The 15,541-nt window shown below is 34.1% G+C and overlaps 1 protein-coding gene across 1 annotated transcript; it reads right to left on the bottom strand.

The window, feature by feature from the left end:
- Positions 1 to 364: 364 nt before the first annotated feature.
- Positions 365 to 15,341, bottom strand: LOC136810963 (peptidyl-glycine alpha-amidating monooxygenase-like). The gene is made up of 20 exons (XM_067067557.1): positions 15,152 to 15,341; positions 14,440 to 14,500; positions 14,022 to 14,118; positions 13,366 to 13,448; positions 12,532 to 12,609; positions 11,593 to 11,706; positions 10,224 to 10,304; positions 9,791 to 9,867; positions 9,594 to 9,650; positions 8,619 to 8,671; positions 8,094 to 8,215; positions 7,432 to 7,768; positions 6,620 to 6,730; positions 6,005 to 6,077; positions 5,447 to 5,589; positions 3,631 to 3,689; positions 3,153 to 3,326; positions 2,145 to 2,236; positions 1,606 to 1,723; positions 365 to 890 (listed from the first exon to the last, which is right to left on the bottom strand). Exons 1-20 carry the CDS (start codon positions 15,254 to 15,256, stop codon positions 466 to 468), a joined length of 2,460 nt encoding a protein of 819 aa, XP_066923658.1. The 5' UTR covers positions 15,257 to 15,341; the 3' UTR covers positions 365 to 465.
- Between the last annotated feature and the right edge of the window lie 200 nt (positions 15,342 to 15,541).

The raw sequence follows: 15,541 nt of genomic DNA, 5'->3' as shown, positions 1-15,541 counted from the left end.
AAATTAAGGCTAAAAATGAGATTTTGGTAAGCATATTGAGCCTCGACCCATATGCTTATATTAAAGAGTGTATCCATTTAATTTAAAACTCAAGAAACAAATATCATCAACGTGAAGTCTCCAGCGATATTATGACAAATCATTGAAAGCATATTAGTCTGTGCGCTTCTGTATTTTTCTAAACATGAGCCTGTATGGTCTCTAGAATCGATTACACAAGTCTAGTCATTCCAATTTTATGAACCAAGATTTTGAAATGTATAGATATTGACATCACTCAAAACTGTTGAATTGGTAACCGTATAGTCTTGTTTGGCTTACAAACAGCAACCAGACTCAAATTCAAAATATAGAAAGTCTGCTAAGGCACCAAGGCTAAGCGAAGCGAGTATAAATTTGGTATTCAACATAGCCGTATTCCAACATAGCTGACAATCGCTAGGTAACGTCAACCTAACGCCCATTTTACGCTTTTCGAGTGAAAAGATCTTCTTCTCCACTGGAGCTTAATTCCTCATTCGCATCATCATCTTCATTGAAGCCTTTTACCAAACGATCGAAACCTTTCTGTGAGTCATAGTAATATTTGGGCGTAGACCAGCAACACGTGCATATCCCTGTTTTAGTGTAATTATCGAGAGTACGCTTCTGAGCAGCCCGTTTGACACGGTGTTTAAGACGGACGTGTTGTATAATTAAAGCGACAAACACGAGTATAATCGGCGTTGCGAGTACGGCAACAACGACAACGGCTGGGATTACGGTAATGTCGTCATCGTCGTATGGTGTTTTGGGGAGGATGTCAACTTGTCGTGAACTGTTGTTGTTTGTGGATGGTTTTGTTGATGAAGGAATTTGGTCGATGGGTGACCACGGGAAATTATTTTTACCTTTAAAAAGGAAAATAGAAGAACATTATTTGATTCTGTTTGATTCGCAAAAGCTTACCCCGTCATTCGGACATTTATATTTTCTTCTGACGAAAGATTTTTGAAAAAGAAAATGTTTGGCGAAATACGTTTGACGAAAGATTTTTATAAGAAAAAATTTAAAAAGAAAAGAAAAATTGTGTGACGAAAAATTTTTTGAAAAAGAAAACGTTTGACGAATGACTTTTTGAAAAAGAAAAACGTCCGACGAAAGATTTTTTGAAAAAAGAAAATGTTCGACGAAATACTTTTTGAAAAAGTAAATATTTGACGAAAGATTTTTGAAAAAGAAAATGTTTGACGAAATACTTTTTGAAAAGAAAACATTTGACAAAAGACTTTTCAAAAAAGAAAAATTTTGACGAAAGATTTTTCAAAAAAGAAAAATGTTTGACGGACGATTTTTTTGCAAAAGAAAATGTTTGACGAAAAATTTTTTTTCCATAGAAAACATTTGACGAAAGATTTCTCAAAAAAGAAAAATGCTTGACGGAATACTTTTAAAAAAAGAAAACGTTTGACGAAAGATTGTTTTTTCCAAAGAAAACATTTGACGAAATATTTTTCAAAAAGGAAACCGTTTGACGAAATATTTTTTTCCAAAGAAAACATTTTACGAAAGATTTTTCAGAACAGAAAAACGTTTGACGAAAAATTCTTTCACAAATTTACATACCTTTATTTTTGGATGTACTGGAAGGTAATAGATATCTTTGTATGTCTCCATTATCTTTATCCCCGATGTATAGATATCTGTGGTCACGTGATAACGCCAATACTTTGTCACCAGTACCCTGAAAAATATCATAATCAGTCATTTAGAGAGAGAGAGAGAGAACTTATGATGGGCGAAAAAATCCCCTCCCTTGTTGACGATATCAAACATCCAGAGTAATACTAGCGTATGTGGACGCCTTTAAAATTCGTAATTGCTTTAATACAATGTATAGCAATGTGCCCTCCCGGTTATTACCATAATGGCTTTATGGCAACTCCTGAACTTGAGCACAGGATGTACGGTTTGTACGGGATGTAATTGCTTTAATACTATTTTCATCATCATAAATTCAATACCCTCAGCTGGAAACTACCACATTTACTGGGGGATTTACCCTTAAATGATCAAACAATATTAGGCTTTTAATAAGAACATGTCCAAAAAATTCGCAATAAAGAATTTATATACCTTGATCAATTTAAATGACTAAAATGTACCTTGATTTGCCAAGCAATAGAAGAGTCTTTTTGTAAATTGATTGCGACAACTTTATTCTTGCCAACGATGTACAGTAGCTCGTCTTTAGAATCTATAATAGTAACATATTCAACAAACAAAATGAATAAAGGATTAGGAATGAAGAGTATACTTGATTAAAGTCATTTCAAAATTTAGAAAACATTCACGAGCACATCCAGCACCTTTAGAAATTAACAATCGACTTTGTTAATCCTATAGAGCAAGTGACTATATGTATACAAACCTTTGGCATGACAATAGACCATAGAGATTTCATTTGTTGATAACCCATGTGACAGAGCACGAATGAATGAATACCCCTTTTTTACGTGTTTTTTACACTTTCCGAAAAGTGAATTTTGACTTTAAAAGCTCATAAGTAGAGAACAAATTGGTCAAATTTAAAAAGTGATAGCTCAAATTTTAAGTTAGGATATCTACTTTCTAAATATCTAAACTCCAAGCACTTTGGAACATTTGTTCGGCCTCGAGACGTCGAGAAATGTCTGAACTTTTTCGTGGGTCACCCGGTATAAATCATATGGAATCTTATAGAATGCCTATAACAATCGACTTTGTTAATCCTATAGAGCAAGTGACTATATGTATACAAACCTTTGGCATGACAATAGACCATTGAGATTTCATTTGTTGATAACCCATGTGACAGAGCACGAATGAATGAATACCCCTTTTTTACGTGTTTTTTACACTTTCCGAAAAGTGAATTTTGACTTTAAAAGCTCATAAGTAGAGAACAAATTGGTCAAATTTAAAAAGTGATAGCTCAAATTTTAAGTTAGGATATCTACTTTCTAAATATCTAAACTCCAAGCACTTTGGAACATTTGTTCGGCCTCGAGACGTCGAGAAATGTCTGAACTTTTTCGTGGGTCACCTGGTATAAATCATATGGAATATTATAGAATGCCTATAACAATCGACTTTGTTAATCCTATAGAGCAAGTGACTATATGTATACAAACCTTTGGCATGACAATACACCATAGAGATTTCATTTGTTGATAACCCGTGTGACAGAGCACGAATAAATTTCCCATCAAAGTCAAAGACGTATATTTGATGACGGTCTTGTGTAGCCACGTAAATGTGGTGGCCACTGATTGCCAAATGTTGTGGATGTTTCAAATGGCCAGACCCTGGAGAAAAAATGAACAATTCTATATGGAGCAGGAATTTTATAATAGAACATTTCCTAAATTACGTTACGAACATCACTTGCCTCGTTTTGAAATTATTGCCATGGTGATTAACTCCCAGCGGATTTTATTAAAACAACTTTCTATTCGTAAAAAAATGATTTTATGTCTCAAGGGACATAATCACCTTGGTTATTGTTTGAATGGGAGGCAAGTGATGTTCGTGACGTAACTTATGAAAAGGTCTATTAAAGAAGGACAAATTAAGAACAATCCCAGCCTATATATTTCAAATATGACTTACCAAATTCTGACAAATATTTTCCATTTGCATCAAACTTTACAATACGATTGTTACACAGCCTACAGTAAAATGGTTATATATAGGTTATCTTTCATAGCTTGGTTTCGTCAGGATCTAAGACCCCTCTCCACTCCAGTGATACCTAGATTTCTAGAACTCCCTCCCCCTCACCAGTAAAAGTGAACTCAAAGTTGTCTTAAGAAAGGGAAGAAAACCAAAACACTACTAGGAACACTACCCCCTTCGAAAAAGGACTCCTACGACGTTTAAGCAAGAAAACAAGAAGTTTTTTCAGTACCCCCAAAGAATGTTAAGAAATACCACAGTGTTCTTTCTGTAGAACTTATAAAAAATCGGGATTATTTCGGCTAGTTTCGTTGGTACCTCTACAATTGGTGTCAATATGGAGATGAAATTTTGCACATAAAGTCACCTTATAACAAGTCAAAAGTAGAAGAAAGAATTTTTTTGATACATCGATTAGGTCACAAGTTCGGGGCACTTTCGTTTTCCCTCTATCCTTTCCTCATCCCGTGTGGGATATTTCTAAGTCGGAATCAAGATAATTGAATCATGACAAAATATGCTCCTTCATTCTCTTTAAATGATAAAAGAAAAAGAGAGTACCTTAAGGGAACTTATTTTCGCGGGAACTAATTTTGGCGAATCCGGCGAATTTAGACAAAATTCGCCAAAATTAAAGTCTGTTCACGATAAGTGTGCACTCTTTTTTCTTTTACCTATAACTTTTGAAGGAATTCTTCAATCTTTATATATTTGGTATCGTTGGAGAGATATTTGTGAGTGGAACAATTTGAAATAAAAAAGTCTTTGAAAAAACTCTTAAAACGAAGGTGAAAATGAAGAAGAAAAAAATGAAGATCTTGTAGAGAAGTGCTATAACTTTCATTTTCACTGGAGAGATTCTTTGATCTTAGGAGATCATCACTGTGAAGAAACTTCACTAAAATATTTATTCAATATAAAGTTATGATACAAGTAAGTTACAATAGTTAATAAGTGAGTGACCCCAAAAAACAGCAGAAAACAGCAGAAAACAGCGTTTTTAGACGTCAATCAGCTTATAACTTTGCTTGATATCTTTTGACTGAATGAATATTTTTGAGAAATTTTTTCACAGTGATGATGTTCGATAATCAAGGATTCACTGCAGTGAAAATGATAGTTATAGCACCTTTCTACAAGATCTTCATTTTTTTCTACTTCATTTTCATCTTCATTTTTAGAATTCGTTTAAAGATTTTTTTATTTCAAATTGATCCACTCACTAATATCTTTCCAATGATACCAAATTTATAAAGATTGAAGAATTCCTTCGAAAGTTATAGGTAAATGAAAAAAGAGTGCACACTTATCGTGAATAGACTTTAGTTCCAGCCAAAATTCAATATTTTGCTCACTCGCCAAAATAAGTTCTCGCCAAAATTAAATGTTTTGGTATTTTGCCTAAATAACTTCTTGAGTTCACAAAAAAGGCTTCAAATAAGTCAAAATAGAACAGATTTACGCTGTCATTCGGTAAAATTAGTTCCCGCCGAAATTAAAAAAAATCATCAATCGCCAAAATAACTTCTCGTCAAAATTAAAACTTTCAGGATTTTTGCCGCTCGTCAAAATTAGTTCCCACCAAAATAAGTTCCCTTAAGGTATTATTATCAGCCATTTTTTCAAAATTTGGCTAAAACAGAAGATTTTGAATCCGATTAATCCGGTTACAGATCGCCGTGTACTATCCCTACTATACTATATAAGGTCAAGGTAATTTTTATGACCAACATAGAAATAAGACACTAACCCGTCAGCAACGTAGATATGATTTTTGTGATCGACAACCACATCGGCTGGTGAACAGAAATGATTGCGATCTTCACCAGGGATTCCTTCCTGACCAAGCACAAGTTGTAGGGTTTCTTTTTTCAATGGGTCAAATTTCAAAACCTGTAAAAGTAAGGGTATTATTGATAATCTGTATTTTAAAGCCTTATAGGCTAAAGTTATATCTGCTATCTTTGATCGAAATTTTTGAATCGGTTGTACGAACTGGATGTGAGTACTTCGAATACAACAACCATCTTAAAACAGCTGTACTGGGTGCTGCAGTTAGGGTACCACTTTCAAATTAGTACGACCAAAGTTTTTGGATGACTTAAAGATAGTCTTTCTATAGAAATTGTAAGCTCAGTAGGATTAGCAGGATCAATCGAATCGAATGAAATCGAACATTTCTCAATCTACTTGCAGAATCAAGTTAATGTTAATGTTAGAAAGTTTTCTTTGATTATTTTTCGAAGAGTGCTTCAAAAACAGTATTTTAAAGTTTCATATGTGAGAAAATGACAGTATGATAATTTACCTGATGCCGGCCAAGATCCGTGATAAAGAAATGACCCTGGTGATCGACTCTCACTGATGAAGGAAGGTAAAACCTAAAGCAAAGTGAAAGAAGTTGTTGAAATCAACGGGCAAATAAAAACAAACACCTAAAATATTCATTACCATTTATACCAGAGTGTGTTTCTATGAGGAAGCCAAGCATAAATTTAATGAACGCGATTGAAATTAAATCCTGACAGAATTTTTCAGGCAACTATATCCAGCTTTTTAGCACTCAGATGTTGTTTTAAGAAATGAAAGACTAGTTACTGCACAATAATGTATCTGTATGTGATGCAATGGAGGTTTACCACCTGATGAATCTAATCATTGATATGGTTTCTTTACTTGGAGCAACCTGAAGCTCACAAATAGCGTTGACACTGTCTAATTCAGCCATCTACAATTCGATACACTCCATTATTTGATAATATTGAATGTCACCGTCATAAAAAAACCCTCAAACACGACGCTCTAGTATTTGATACGCTCCCTTATTCGATGAAAATCTAATTCCCTTTGAAATTGAATTAGAGAGCGTCAACTGTATTGATGAGGTTATGTTTTTTCTGGCCCGAGTTTGACAAAAACTTACACGTTAGCACCAAAGGAGTTGAACAAGGATCCATCATTGCTGTTCACAATATAAATCGTCTTCTCTTCGATCGGTTTGGATTCCAAGAGAAAATGCTCTCCATCGAATAAACTGAAAGAAGAATCGAAAAAAGTTGAAGCTATCCCAATTCCTGTAAGAATGAATAAAACATTTTTTTATCAAAGCACAATATGATAATGACTGGCTTCTCTTCCTAAAGGATGACCAGCCGACATTAATGAGCGGTCTATAAGTCGTCTCGCTACCTCCTCAAGGGTAGTAGATGATTGATACTACACTCCAATTTTTAGGTCAGGGCTTTGGCTGCTTAGCATTTTAGCTCATTTTCTTAAAAATTTGCTTTGACCACCCCTGATATTATACCATATTTTACTCATTGGGTAAAGGGCTATCGTTTGCCATGGTTAGATTTTCTTAAAAGCTTTTACTTTACGAGATAGGGAAAAAAAATTTCGCTTATTTGAGCCCTCGAGCCTTATCAACCTGGTTCTTTATAAGAAATATGTGTGGTAAACTTATGCACTTACCAAACTAAAAATTTCAAATCCCAGAATAAAGTCAAAATTAAAACCCTAATTCATTTAATATGTAATGTGAGATTTCTTAAAAATCGATAAAAACATTGTTGGATATGACCGATTTACAAAGATTACTGTACCAGCATTATAACAAGAAAAGAAGAAACACACATTTGGGCTACATTAAAAATTCCCCGAGACTGAAACGTCAGGAAACGTTAGGTAAGGCGATGTGAGAGTTTTAATAAGATAGTTGATGTAATAATATCGTACCTATTATTAGCAGGGCGAACACCAGTCAACACCACTAACTTATAATCCAATGTTACATCCATACTACGAATCTGACCTTTGAAAGAAGATCTCAATTCTTTCTCTACACTCCATGAGCCATCTAGTTCTGGTAGACCTGATGAATGGTGTGCGCTACTTCCACTGTGAGTTGAAGAAGGCGCTTTAGTGGTAATGATTACAGCCTTGCTATGAGGGTCTGTTGGCGTTGATGATATTTTCTGTTCTGGCTTTTTTGAGGAAGGTTTAACAGTAGAAGCAACTGGCGTCGTTTGAGGTTGTGTGTTTGAGCTTGATGATTGGAATGGTAACATTGAATCTGTAAATTGGTTGAGGTATAAGTTAATTGATGGATAGTAGTACTAAGAATTTAGAATATTTCGTACTCTTACGTTTCATAGCTTCGTCTACAATTAATGGAGCAAGAAAACTAGGAAAAATTAACCAACATCCGAATTGTTAGAGATCGAGACATCAGGCTTCCTTGTAGAGATCTCTACAATGCAATTCCTTCTTTTTGTTCTGAAATATATCATAGTCATGCAATTATTATCCTGCTGGGCCTTAAATTAAGCCCTTTATCTGTGCTTGACCATTTTAACAAAGCACTCTCGTCTTTTATAAACTCCGAGCACAAACCCTACCTTTGGGGAAATCCAGGGTGTGAGTAGTGGAAGAACAGCCTGAAGGGACACTAAAATCTTCTCCTTTGTTCATAGTGTAGTACATCATGTAGAAATTACACATTTCGTCTGATGAGTACGACCTGTACATAATTGATAAAATGTTTATTCCCCTTGAAAAATGGAGGGGACTGGACCCCTCTGTATTTTATAGGCCAGCAGAATCTGAAAACATTGACCTGAACATATTATATTGTGTAGAACTAATATAGGATGCCTTTTTGTTTTTTATGCTAAAAATTTTTATAACAAGACGAGGCTCTATTCTTGTCTTTAAAACCTTTACATTTTAAATGAAGAAAAATCCTAGCTTCAGATTTCAGAAAGAGCCAAGAAAATTTGATGCCAAGCCAATTTCACGCTTATTACTATTGAAAGCAAAACCTATACTCCTCACAACCTAATCAAATAGAATTTTTATGGTTCTTTTAAGGGGTTTCCTTCTCCTTGATACGCAATAAAGAAAAGCTTGTAAGTATACAATACCCTGCACTGATGGTCTTGGTTTCATCCATTGTATCAAATGTACATCTGGCAACCTGCAAGGGAAATAATAACAAAATTTATATCAGCCTGGATGATGTTTTCATAGCCTGGAATCATTGGAGCGGAATCTTTAACCTTTCAAAAAGAAATAAAGCAAAGCTTTAAGATTTGCAACGGATTAAATCCAGTGTTTTCTTTATTCTCACGTGGCATATCTTTCGAAACCTGGCGAAATATTCTTATTTTAAACCGGGGTTTGTGTAAAAACCACGTGAGTCACGCGTTTCAGATGTGAAATAAGTGGCTCCATTTCCTATCCAAGATTCATCTTTAGCCCTTCGGGGCTTTAAACTTAACGCCTAGAAGCATATTCCGTCATCTCGATGTTCAGTCGCAAGAGCATTCCACTGGACTCTCGTTTATTTTGAGAAGGTAAACAATCAATAATACGATAGTAATTTTCAAAAAGTCTGAGTAATTTTTATTTGTTACTTTGAAACTCAACTGGACTCAATCATTAGAGAGAAAAGCTCATTCAAGTTGACTCTTATCAAGGACTGGTCCGGTCTGGTTTCTGGACCTGAGCAAAGGTGATTTTTTTCTGGAAAAGTCTGATATGAAGGTTGCTAAAGCGGATTTAAATGCAGTAGCGGACCTGAAGGGGTTCAAAATTTAGGGCGGTAAGTCTTCATTTTCCTTTTAAAGGAGTATGGCTAAAAGAAACACACCCAATCATAAAGTTTGAGCACCCTGGAGATCCACGCCACTGAATGAAATGGTCGATGTATGTAAAATCTGATCTTAGGGAGGGACCAAAAGTTATAACGGAAAATCTTCATTTTCTTATAAGGAGTTTAGAAATTCCGTCATAAATTTTGAACAACCTTAGATGGATGTATAAGAAGTAGTCAATAATAGAGATTGGAAAACCTTTTGTATTTAGCAGTAAATAATGAATTGAATTGTATTTCTTACCAGTACATCATTTGATTTGAGCAACAATCTATCTTCTTTTTTGATTGGATAAAACGCCTGGGAAAAAAGTTCAAAAACGAATAATGATGAGTTTGGCACCTTCCACACAAAATAAATAAAAAAAGCTAGTAATCTTTGTTAAAATTAAAGATTTGAAGGAAGCGATATGTAATTTCTACGCATCGAATGGTACATACTTGTGGCCGTTGAGGACTTCCAATACCAATTTGGTCCCAGACTCCATCACGTACGCGATAAGCAGATATGGATCTCCCTACAAAAATAAAAAAATAATTACTAAATTCTGTTTGAATGTTGGCAAAATAACTTGCTTTAAAAAGAAAATAAATCTGAAAGAACTACTTCCTTATTTTCAGGTAGTACTAACGTAGGCTGTGCGCACCCCAGAAATTGATTTTGATATAGGGGATGCGTATTGTGTATAAAATTCCCGTCAGAGAGTTACCCCAAATTAGGGTCGTTGTATTGCTATGACGGATAATCAAAAAAGAAATTACTTACCATTACTTTCATTGTGTATCATGACTAAAGTACATTTTGAAACTTAAACTGAAAATTAACTTTTTATGATAAAGATCATTTGAGCTATATTTCAAAATAATAATTTACCATGTTTGTGAGCATGTGTTCTGAAGGCGAATGGCTTGATCGAATCTCCACGATATTTACATGCCATATCAACATTGTAACCTAAAAGTGAAATTAGTTAGAAAAAAAGTCTTTAATTCATTTTACAATCTTTTATCCAGCAGACTCAAAATTCACGCATTCACGCAAATCTTTCTTGTGTTTCACGCAATCCTGAAATGAGCACTGGAAATTTTTCGGGAAAAATCAGGGAAACATTTGGAAATCGGAGAAATTCACGAATTCACACAAAAATAGCATCCAGGCAATAAGAAAGTGAATTTTCACGTTAACACAAGTTTTTTCAATTCACGTGTTCAAGCATTTTTTTTTTAATTTTCAAGCATTCACGCAGCCAAAAAAAAGAACGATTTTCATAAGCCAGTAAATTTTTGCTGAGGCTCAACTGTTTTTACTTTTATCGAGATATTTTCATATTTTAAATTTAATGTGTGAATGGGTCGCTGGTATGTTTTTAGCCACACAAGTACGTTTTTATACAACGGGTCCTGTTGAGGACGTCATAATTTCAACATAAAAGGGGTTGATTGGGTTGAAGGTATGTTTACAGAAATGAAGTACATTGTTATACAATGGGTCCTGTTGAGGAGGTCATAATTCCATCCAGGAGGAATATCGTTAAAACATGGCTCCGAATGGGGTTCTAGGTCCCCCCAACAAATTTAGGTCCCCCCTGAGTTTTAGGTCCCCCACTTTTCAGTAAGGTTCAGGTCCCAGTTGAAATCTAAAGGTTCAGGTCCCAGCAAAGAAAAATAATTCGGCAATTATTTCGATTTCAATATGTTATATATTTTTAAATATTTCTTAAAAGAAATCTAAAGAAAAATGATATATATTTTTAAAAACATATAAGAAGGTTCTGATTGAGAAAACATATGCACCTTTTAGTTCTTAATTGCCCTCTGAAATGTGCCAAGAGGCCTAACTTTTTCCATAATAGAAGGTTATTGTCTAGTTGTGGAATCAGTTACAATTTCTTAATTATTGTAATTAGCCCCCAGAACTTTAGTGCAGCCCTCCAGGTCCCCCCACTTTTTAGACCCCCCCCTGAGTTTAAAAAATGAGACAGCTCCCACCCACTTTTAGGCCGAGTTTAGATTTACAACCCCCCAAATAAGTGGGGGGGGGCGGAGCCATGTAAAAGTGACAAAATCCATGGAATCTGGGCAAAATACTATGGGAGGGGTTTAACTTTCCAAAAAACTTTTTTCTGGAATAGCCCAATTATAACAATCATAAAAGATGATTTGGTGATTTGCTTTGAGTTTTGGATTCCATAATACACTTGCATTACACATGTTAAATACAACAACTTGGATACAAAACTAACCTTTAGAATTTGGCGGTATTTGGAAATTACTGGCAAACAGGTAAATACTGGCAACGAATTGTGGCTCGTATTTTGTTAAGCGGATCTTCACGCCTGATGAGTCATATTCATCGTCTAAAGAATAATTATACACCTTTTACGATAAGAAGCTGTATAAGAACACAAAAACGTTTAAGAACATCTTAAAGGCTTTATGGAGTAAAGAAAAGGCACTAAGATACTCACAAAACGGAGAAATTAAGAAAATGTTAATATTATTTTCAAGAGGCATAGAAAATCAGAAATACCAAAAAATCAATCAAAGTCAACAAAATAAGAACAACGAAAGGGTTTTTGGATGTTCTTATAAAAAACGTGAAATAAGCATGATATTGACATGCTATTCATGTATGTTATCACCATCATTGTGTAGATTTGATTGAGCAAATTCAGACTAGAACTTGATATGATAAGGGTTTATATATATTCTAATGACTTGATATTTATCTAAACAAACCTAAATCAGATCACAGTTTGATGGTTTGATGACTTCACACGTGTGAAAATCTATCAAAATATGATTATCTTTCTTTTGTTTGGACTTCTTTCAAATCAGGATAACTTAATAAACTTGCCTTCTTTAAATACTGAAGCATCAAGTCAGATGAGATGGAGTTTTTATAAGATACTTTAATAATTGGTCATTTGAAGTAATAAAAATGACGCGTTTTGTAGAAAAAGTAATAAAAATGTACTGGTTAACGACCAACCAAATCAAATAACAGCTTGTAAAAACTCCATATCGTCTCTTTCAAGTAGAGGTTTCATTGCTTATCACCTGACACTGGTGGTTAAACACAAAACCTCCACCCTAATCAGATGCTATATTTCTATGCTGTGGTCACTCTAGATTTTTTTCTTAGAGTATCAAGTTAGAAAGCAGAAAGAATAAACCGATACCTTGAAGTGGTCTTGCATAGTGAATTTGCTGGACAATATAATTCAAGTCAAAATCATCACCAAGAGGGAATCCAACGTCTAAAAAAAATTCAGTCAACAAAATTCTTATAAAATAATAAAATGGGTATCAAAATAATTAAGGAGTTAATTGATAGTTGCAAGAACAATGAAAAAAAAATTTTATGCGTAAAACATCTTCCGAGCTTTTATACTTATTATAAGGCAAAGATAATAAAAATGAAAGATTTTGGAAAAAATCTTCTTTGTAAATTTGTAAATTTTTGTAAAAAACATTACTACTTTTGTAAATAGCGAGATTATGTATTGGAGATATTCTACGGCTACGGTTGCGGGGCTGCCCGTACGGGTCGTCACCAAAGGCGACATGTCGTTGTCTACTTTGCTCTGTACGGGAAAAACACCAAAACACCGTATGAGCAAAGTCGACATAATGCCGCACGTCAAATATCGAACTTGCTTTCACCCGCCATTACTTGCCTTACTCGCCATTCCCCTCGCCACCTTAGCCGTAGCCGTAGAGAATTCCAGATACATAATCTCGCTAATAATTGGCGTTAGACTGCTACTACAACTTTAATGCAACAGCTTCTTTCCATCAGTCTTTATAATCTACATTAAAGCCAATCAATCTATTTGGCTGATCTTGCAAAAGTAATCCCAGCTGGCACATAACGTTGCTTCGACGTTCATCTAACGTTATATGGACGTTGTGAGCATTAGATGGACGTCGAAACAACGTTGAGTGTCAGCTGGGATGTACTTCATTTCTTTTTTTAAAGACTGGTTATTCTATTAATTGATTTTGCAGCTTACGTTTCGGAAGCGTTAGCCCTTCTGCATTTTTAGCCCAAGCATATATGATTTGTCCACCACTACAAGGAGTACCATGGCATTTCCTAAAAATATAGTCAAAATAAAAGGTTATAGTGAACTAAAACATTGAAAAGGATCCAATTGGCTCTACAAAAATACCATTATACGCTTTTTATAAGAGCAACCAAAATTTTTTCAAGCCTTCAGATGTTTTCAACTTTAAGAGTTTTAGGCCTAAAAGTTTTCTCCATTTCGTGAGTATTTTTTGTGCAATTTCTTAAGAAATTAGGCCTCATTAAAGCCTTTAACTTATTATTAATATCATTCGGCCATTTGAGCCTCATGTTCTTATATCGTTAAATCTTATAAAAACATGGGTAGTTAGTTATCTACTTTGATCTTGCTTTGTAATACATGCTGTTAAAGGAACAATCATACTGTAATTATTTCCCGTTTTAATTCTCAATATTTTGGTCCAATTTTTTCAGAATTTCTTGAGCACTTTGTGATTCACTGCTCGAACACTTTTTTGCAAAAATCATTTGTTATTTTTGTTGATAATTTGTGACTGTTTAAAGCAAACTTATATCTATCTACTATAAATGAAATACAAGGACAGAATTAACCACCTGTGATTCTAAAACCAACTTACTTACCAATAGGCATTGTGTCGGTTTCTTTTACTCAGGCTTCTACAAGCATAGACCAACATGTGATGTGCTGTTTTTTCATCTGCATTTGGTTCAAATTTGTCTGGATAGAAAAAATGAGTTTTATTAAATTTTTCTGGATCAAGTTACAAATGTAGTCACTTTCAAAATCAAAAGAAAGCACAAGATCTTTTAGACTTAAATTTGGCTACATTAAAAGTCATAGCCATTCTTGCCTCCGCTTCCAGATTTTTTAGACAGACTTTGAGAGTAAGACAACTTTATGCAGGGGATTCCAAAGCTTTGTAACGTTACATAATAACCATTTATCAGCTAATAATACACTGGAAACGAGGTGGATGGAAGATTCGAAATCTGACAAATAATGTTAAGAAAAATTAATGATGAAGATTTGTATATTTACATGCATAGTAGCGATCACGTGTTCTGGGTAACTTCTTTCCTGTACAAAGGTATGATTCATCCTATACGAAAAAAAATTGAAATTAGTGCTGCGTAAAACAACCTAAATGAATCTTTTCGACCAAATTGGCATTGGTTTCATAAAGTTTGATTGGATAGAAATATATATACTATCGAAGTAAATTTTGATCTATTTAATTTTGAATAGTTTCATTCAAAGTTGATTAATTTTAGGAAGTAGGTTGTTGAAAAAATTGTTTTGCTCTTGTTTATCATACCCCGTTGAAAATGCAAAAATTTAAGAATTATATTATATATCATAATAGTTTATAATTTCATTCATAGAATGCACCCCCACCCTGAGCTTAGGGGGGGCTAAACCATTTTTACTTGATTGGGGGGCTGTATTTTTCAAAAAATTGCTAGGGGGGACTGAGTGTTGTGTAATAGAACTGGGGGCAGAGATGATAGGTTACATATATTTTAAATTATGTTAAAAATCTATGCTGTGGGGAAGGTTTTAATCCCCTTGAAAAAAAGTTTATTGAGAATTTTCATGCAAAATTTCTTTGATATTTTGCTTTGTGAAGGTGGGGGCTATGTTTCAAGAATTTAGCCGGGGGCTATTTTCCTTAGCCCCCCTGAAAAATGTTGGGGCTGGACTCCTCTGCACACTATGTCATTCATTATATATAACATTTTGAATTGAATACCTCTTTTGGTGAAACGTTGGGCATCTTGATGTCAAATAATGTGTAGGATGATATCATATCGAGCCCAGCCAGCAGGTACAACATAGTCAATATCGAACACAACATTTTGCACCAAATCTAAGTCAATCTTTTTATAACTTTTTTATTGACTTTGTTTCATCTCCTCTTACATAGAAGGTAGAGATTCCACTGAAAAAGTATTATAATGAATATTTTTTGTTAAAACAACTGTGAAATTTAGTTTTAAAACATTATGGATAAATTATAAATATTTTATGAACATATGGCATGGATGTAAAATTAAAAGGGATCCTTCTATTACTTTGTTTGTTAAATATATTTGTATTACTCCAAAATTTTAAAGTCTTTTTACTACTGCTTTAGTGTTTT

This window comes from Clytia hemisphaerica, unplaced genomic scaffold (assembly GCF_902728285.1).
Source record: "Clytia hemisphaerica strain Z4C2 unplaced genomic scaffold, Clytia hemisphaerica genome assembly, whole genome shotgun sequence".
NCBI classification, from domain to species: Eukaryota; Metazoa; Cnidaria; class Hydrozoa; order Leptothecata; family Clytiidae; genus Clytia; species Clytia hemisphaerica.
This window is presented reverse-complemented; position numbering and strand designations above follow the sequence as displayed.

Coding starts and splice junctions, on each gene's coding strand:
- LOC136810963 (XM_067067557.1), bottom strand. CDS start 15,256: ATGTTGTGTTCGATATTGACTATGTTGTACCTGCTGGCTGGGCTCGAT. Junction 14,501..15,151: donor CCAACGTTTCACCAAAAGAG/GTATTCAATTCA, acceptor TTTTTCGTATAG/GATGAATCATACCTTTGTAC. Junction 2,237..3,152: donor GGTGTATTGTCATGCCAAAG/GTTTGTATACAT, acceptor TTACTATTATAG/ATTCTAAAGACGAGCTACTG.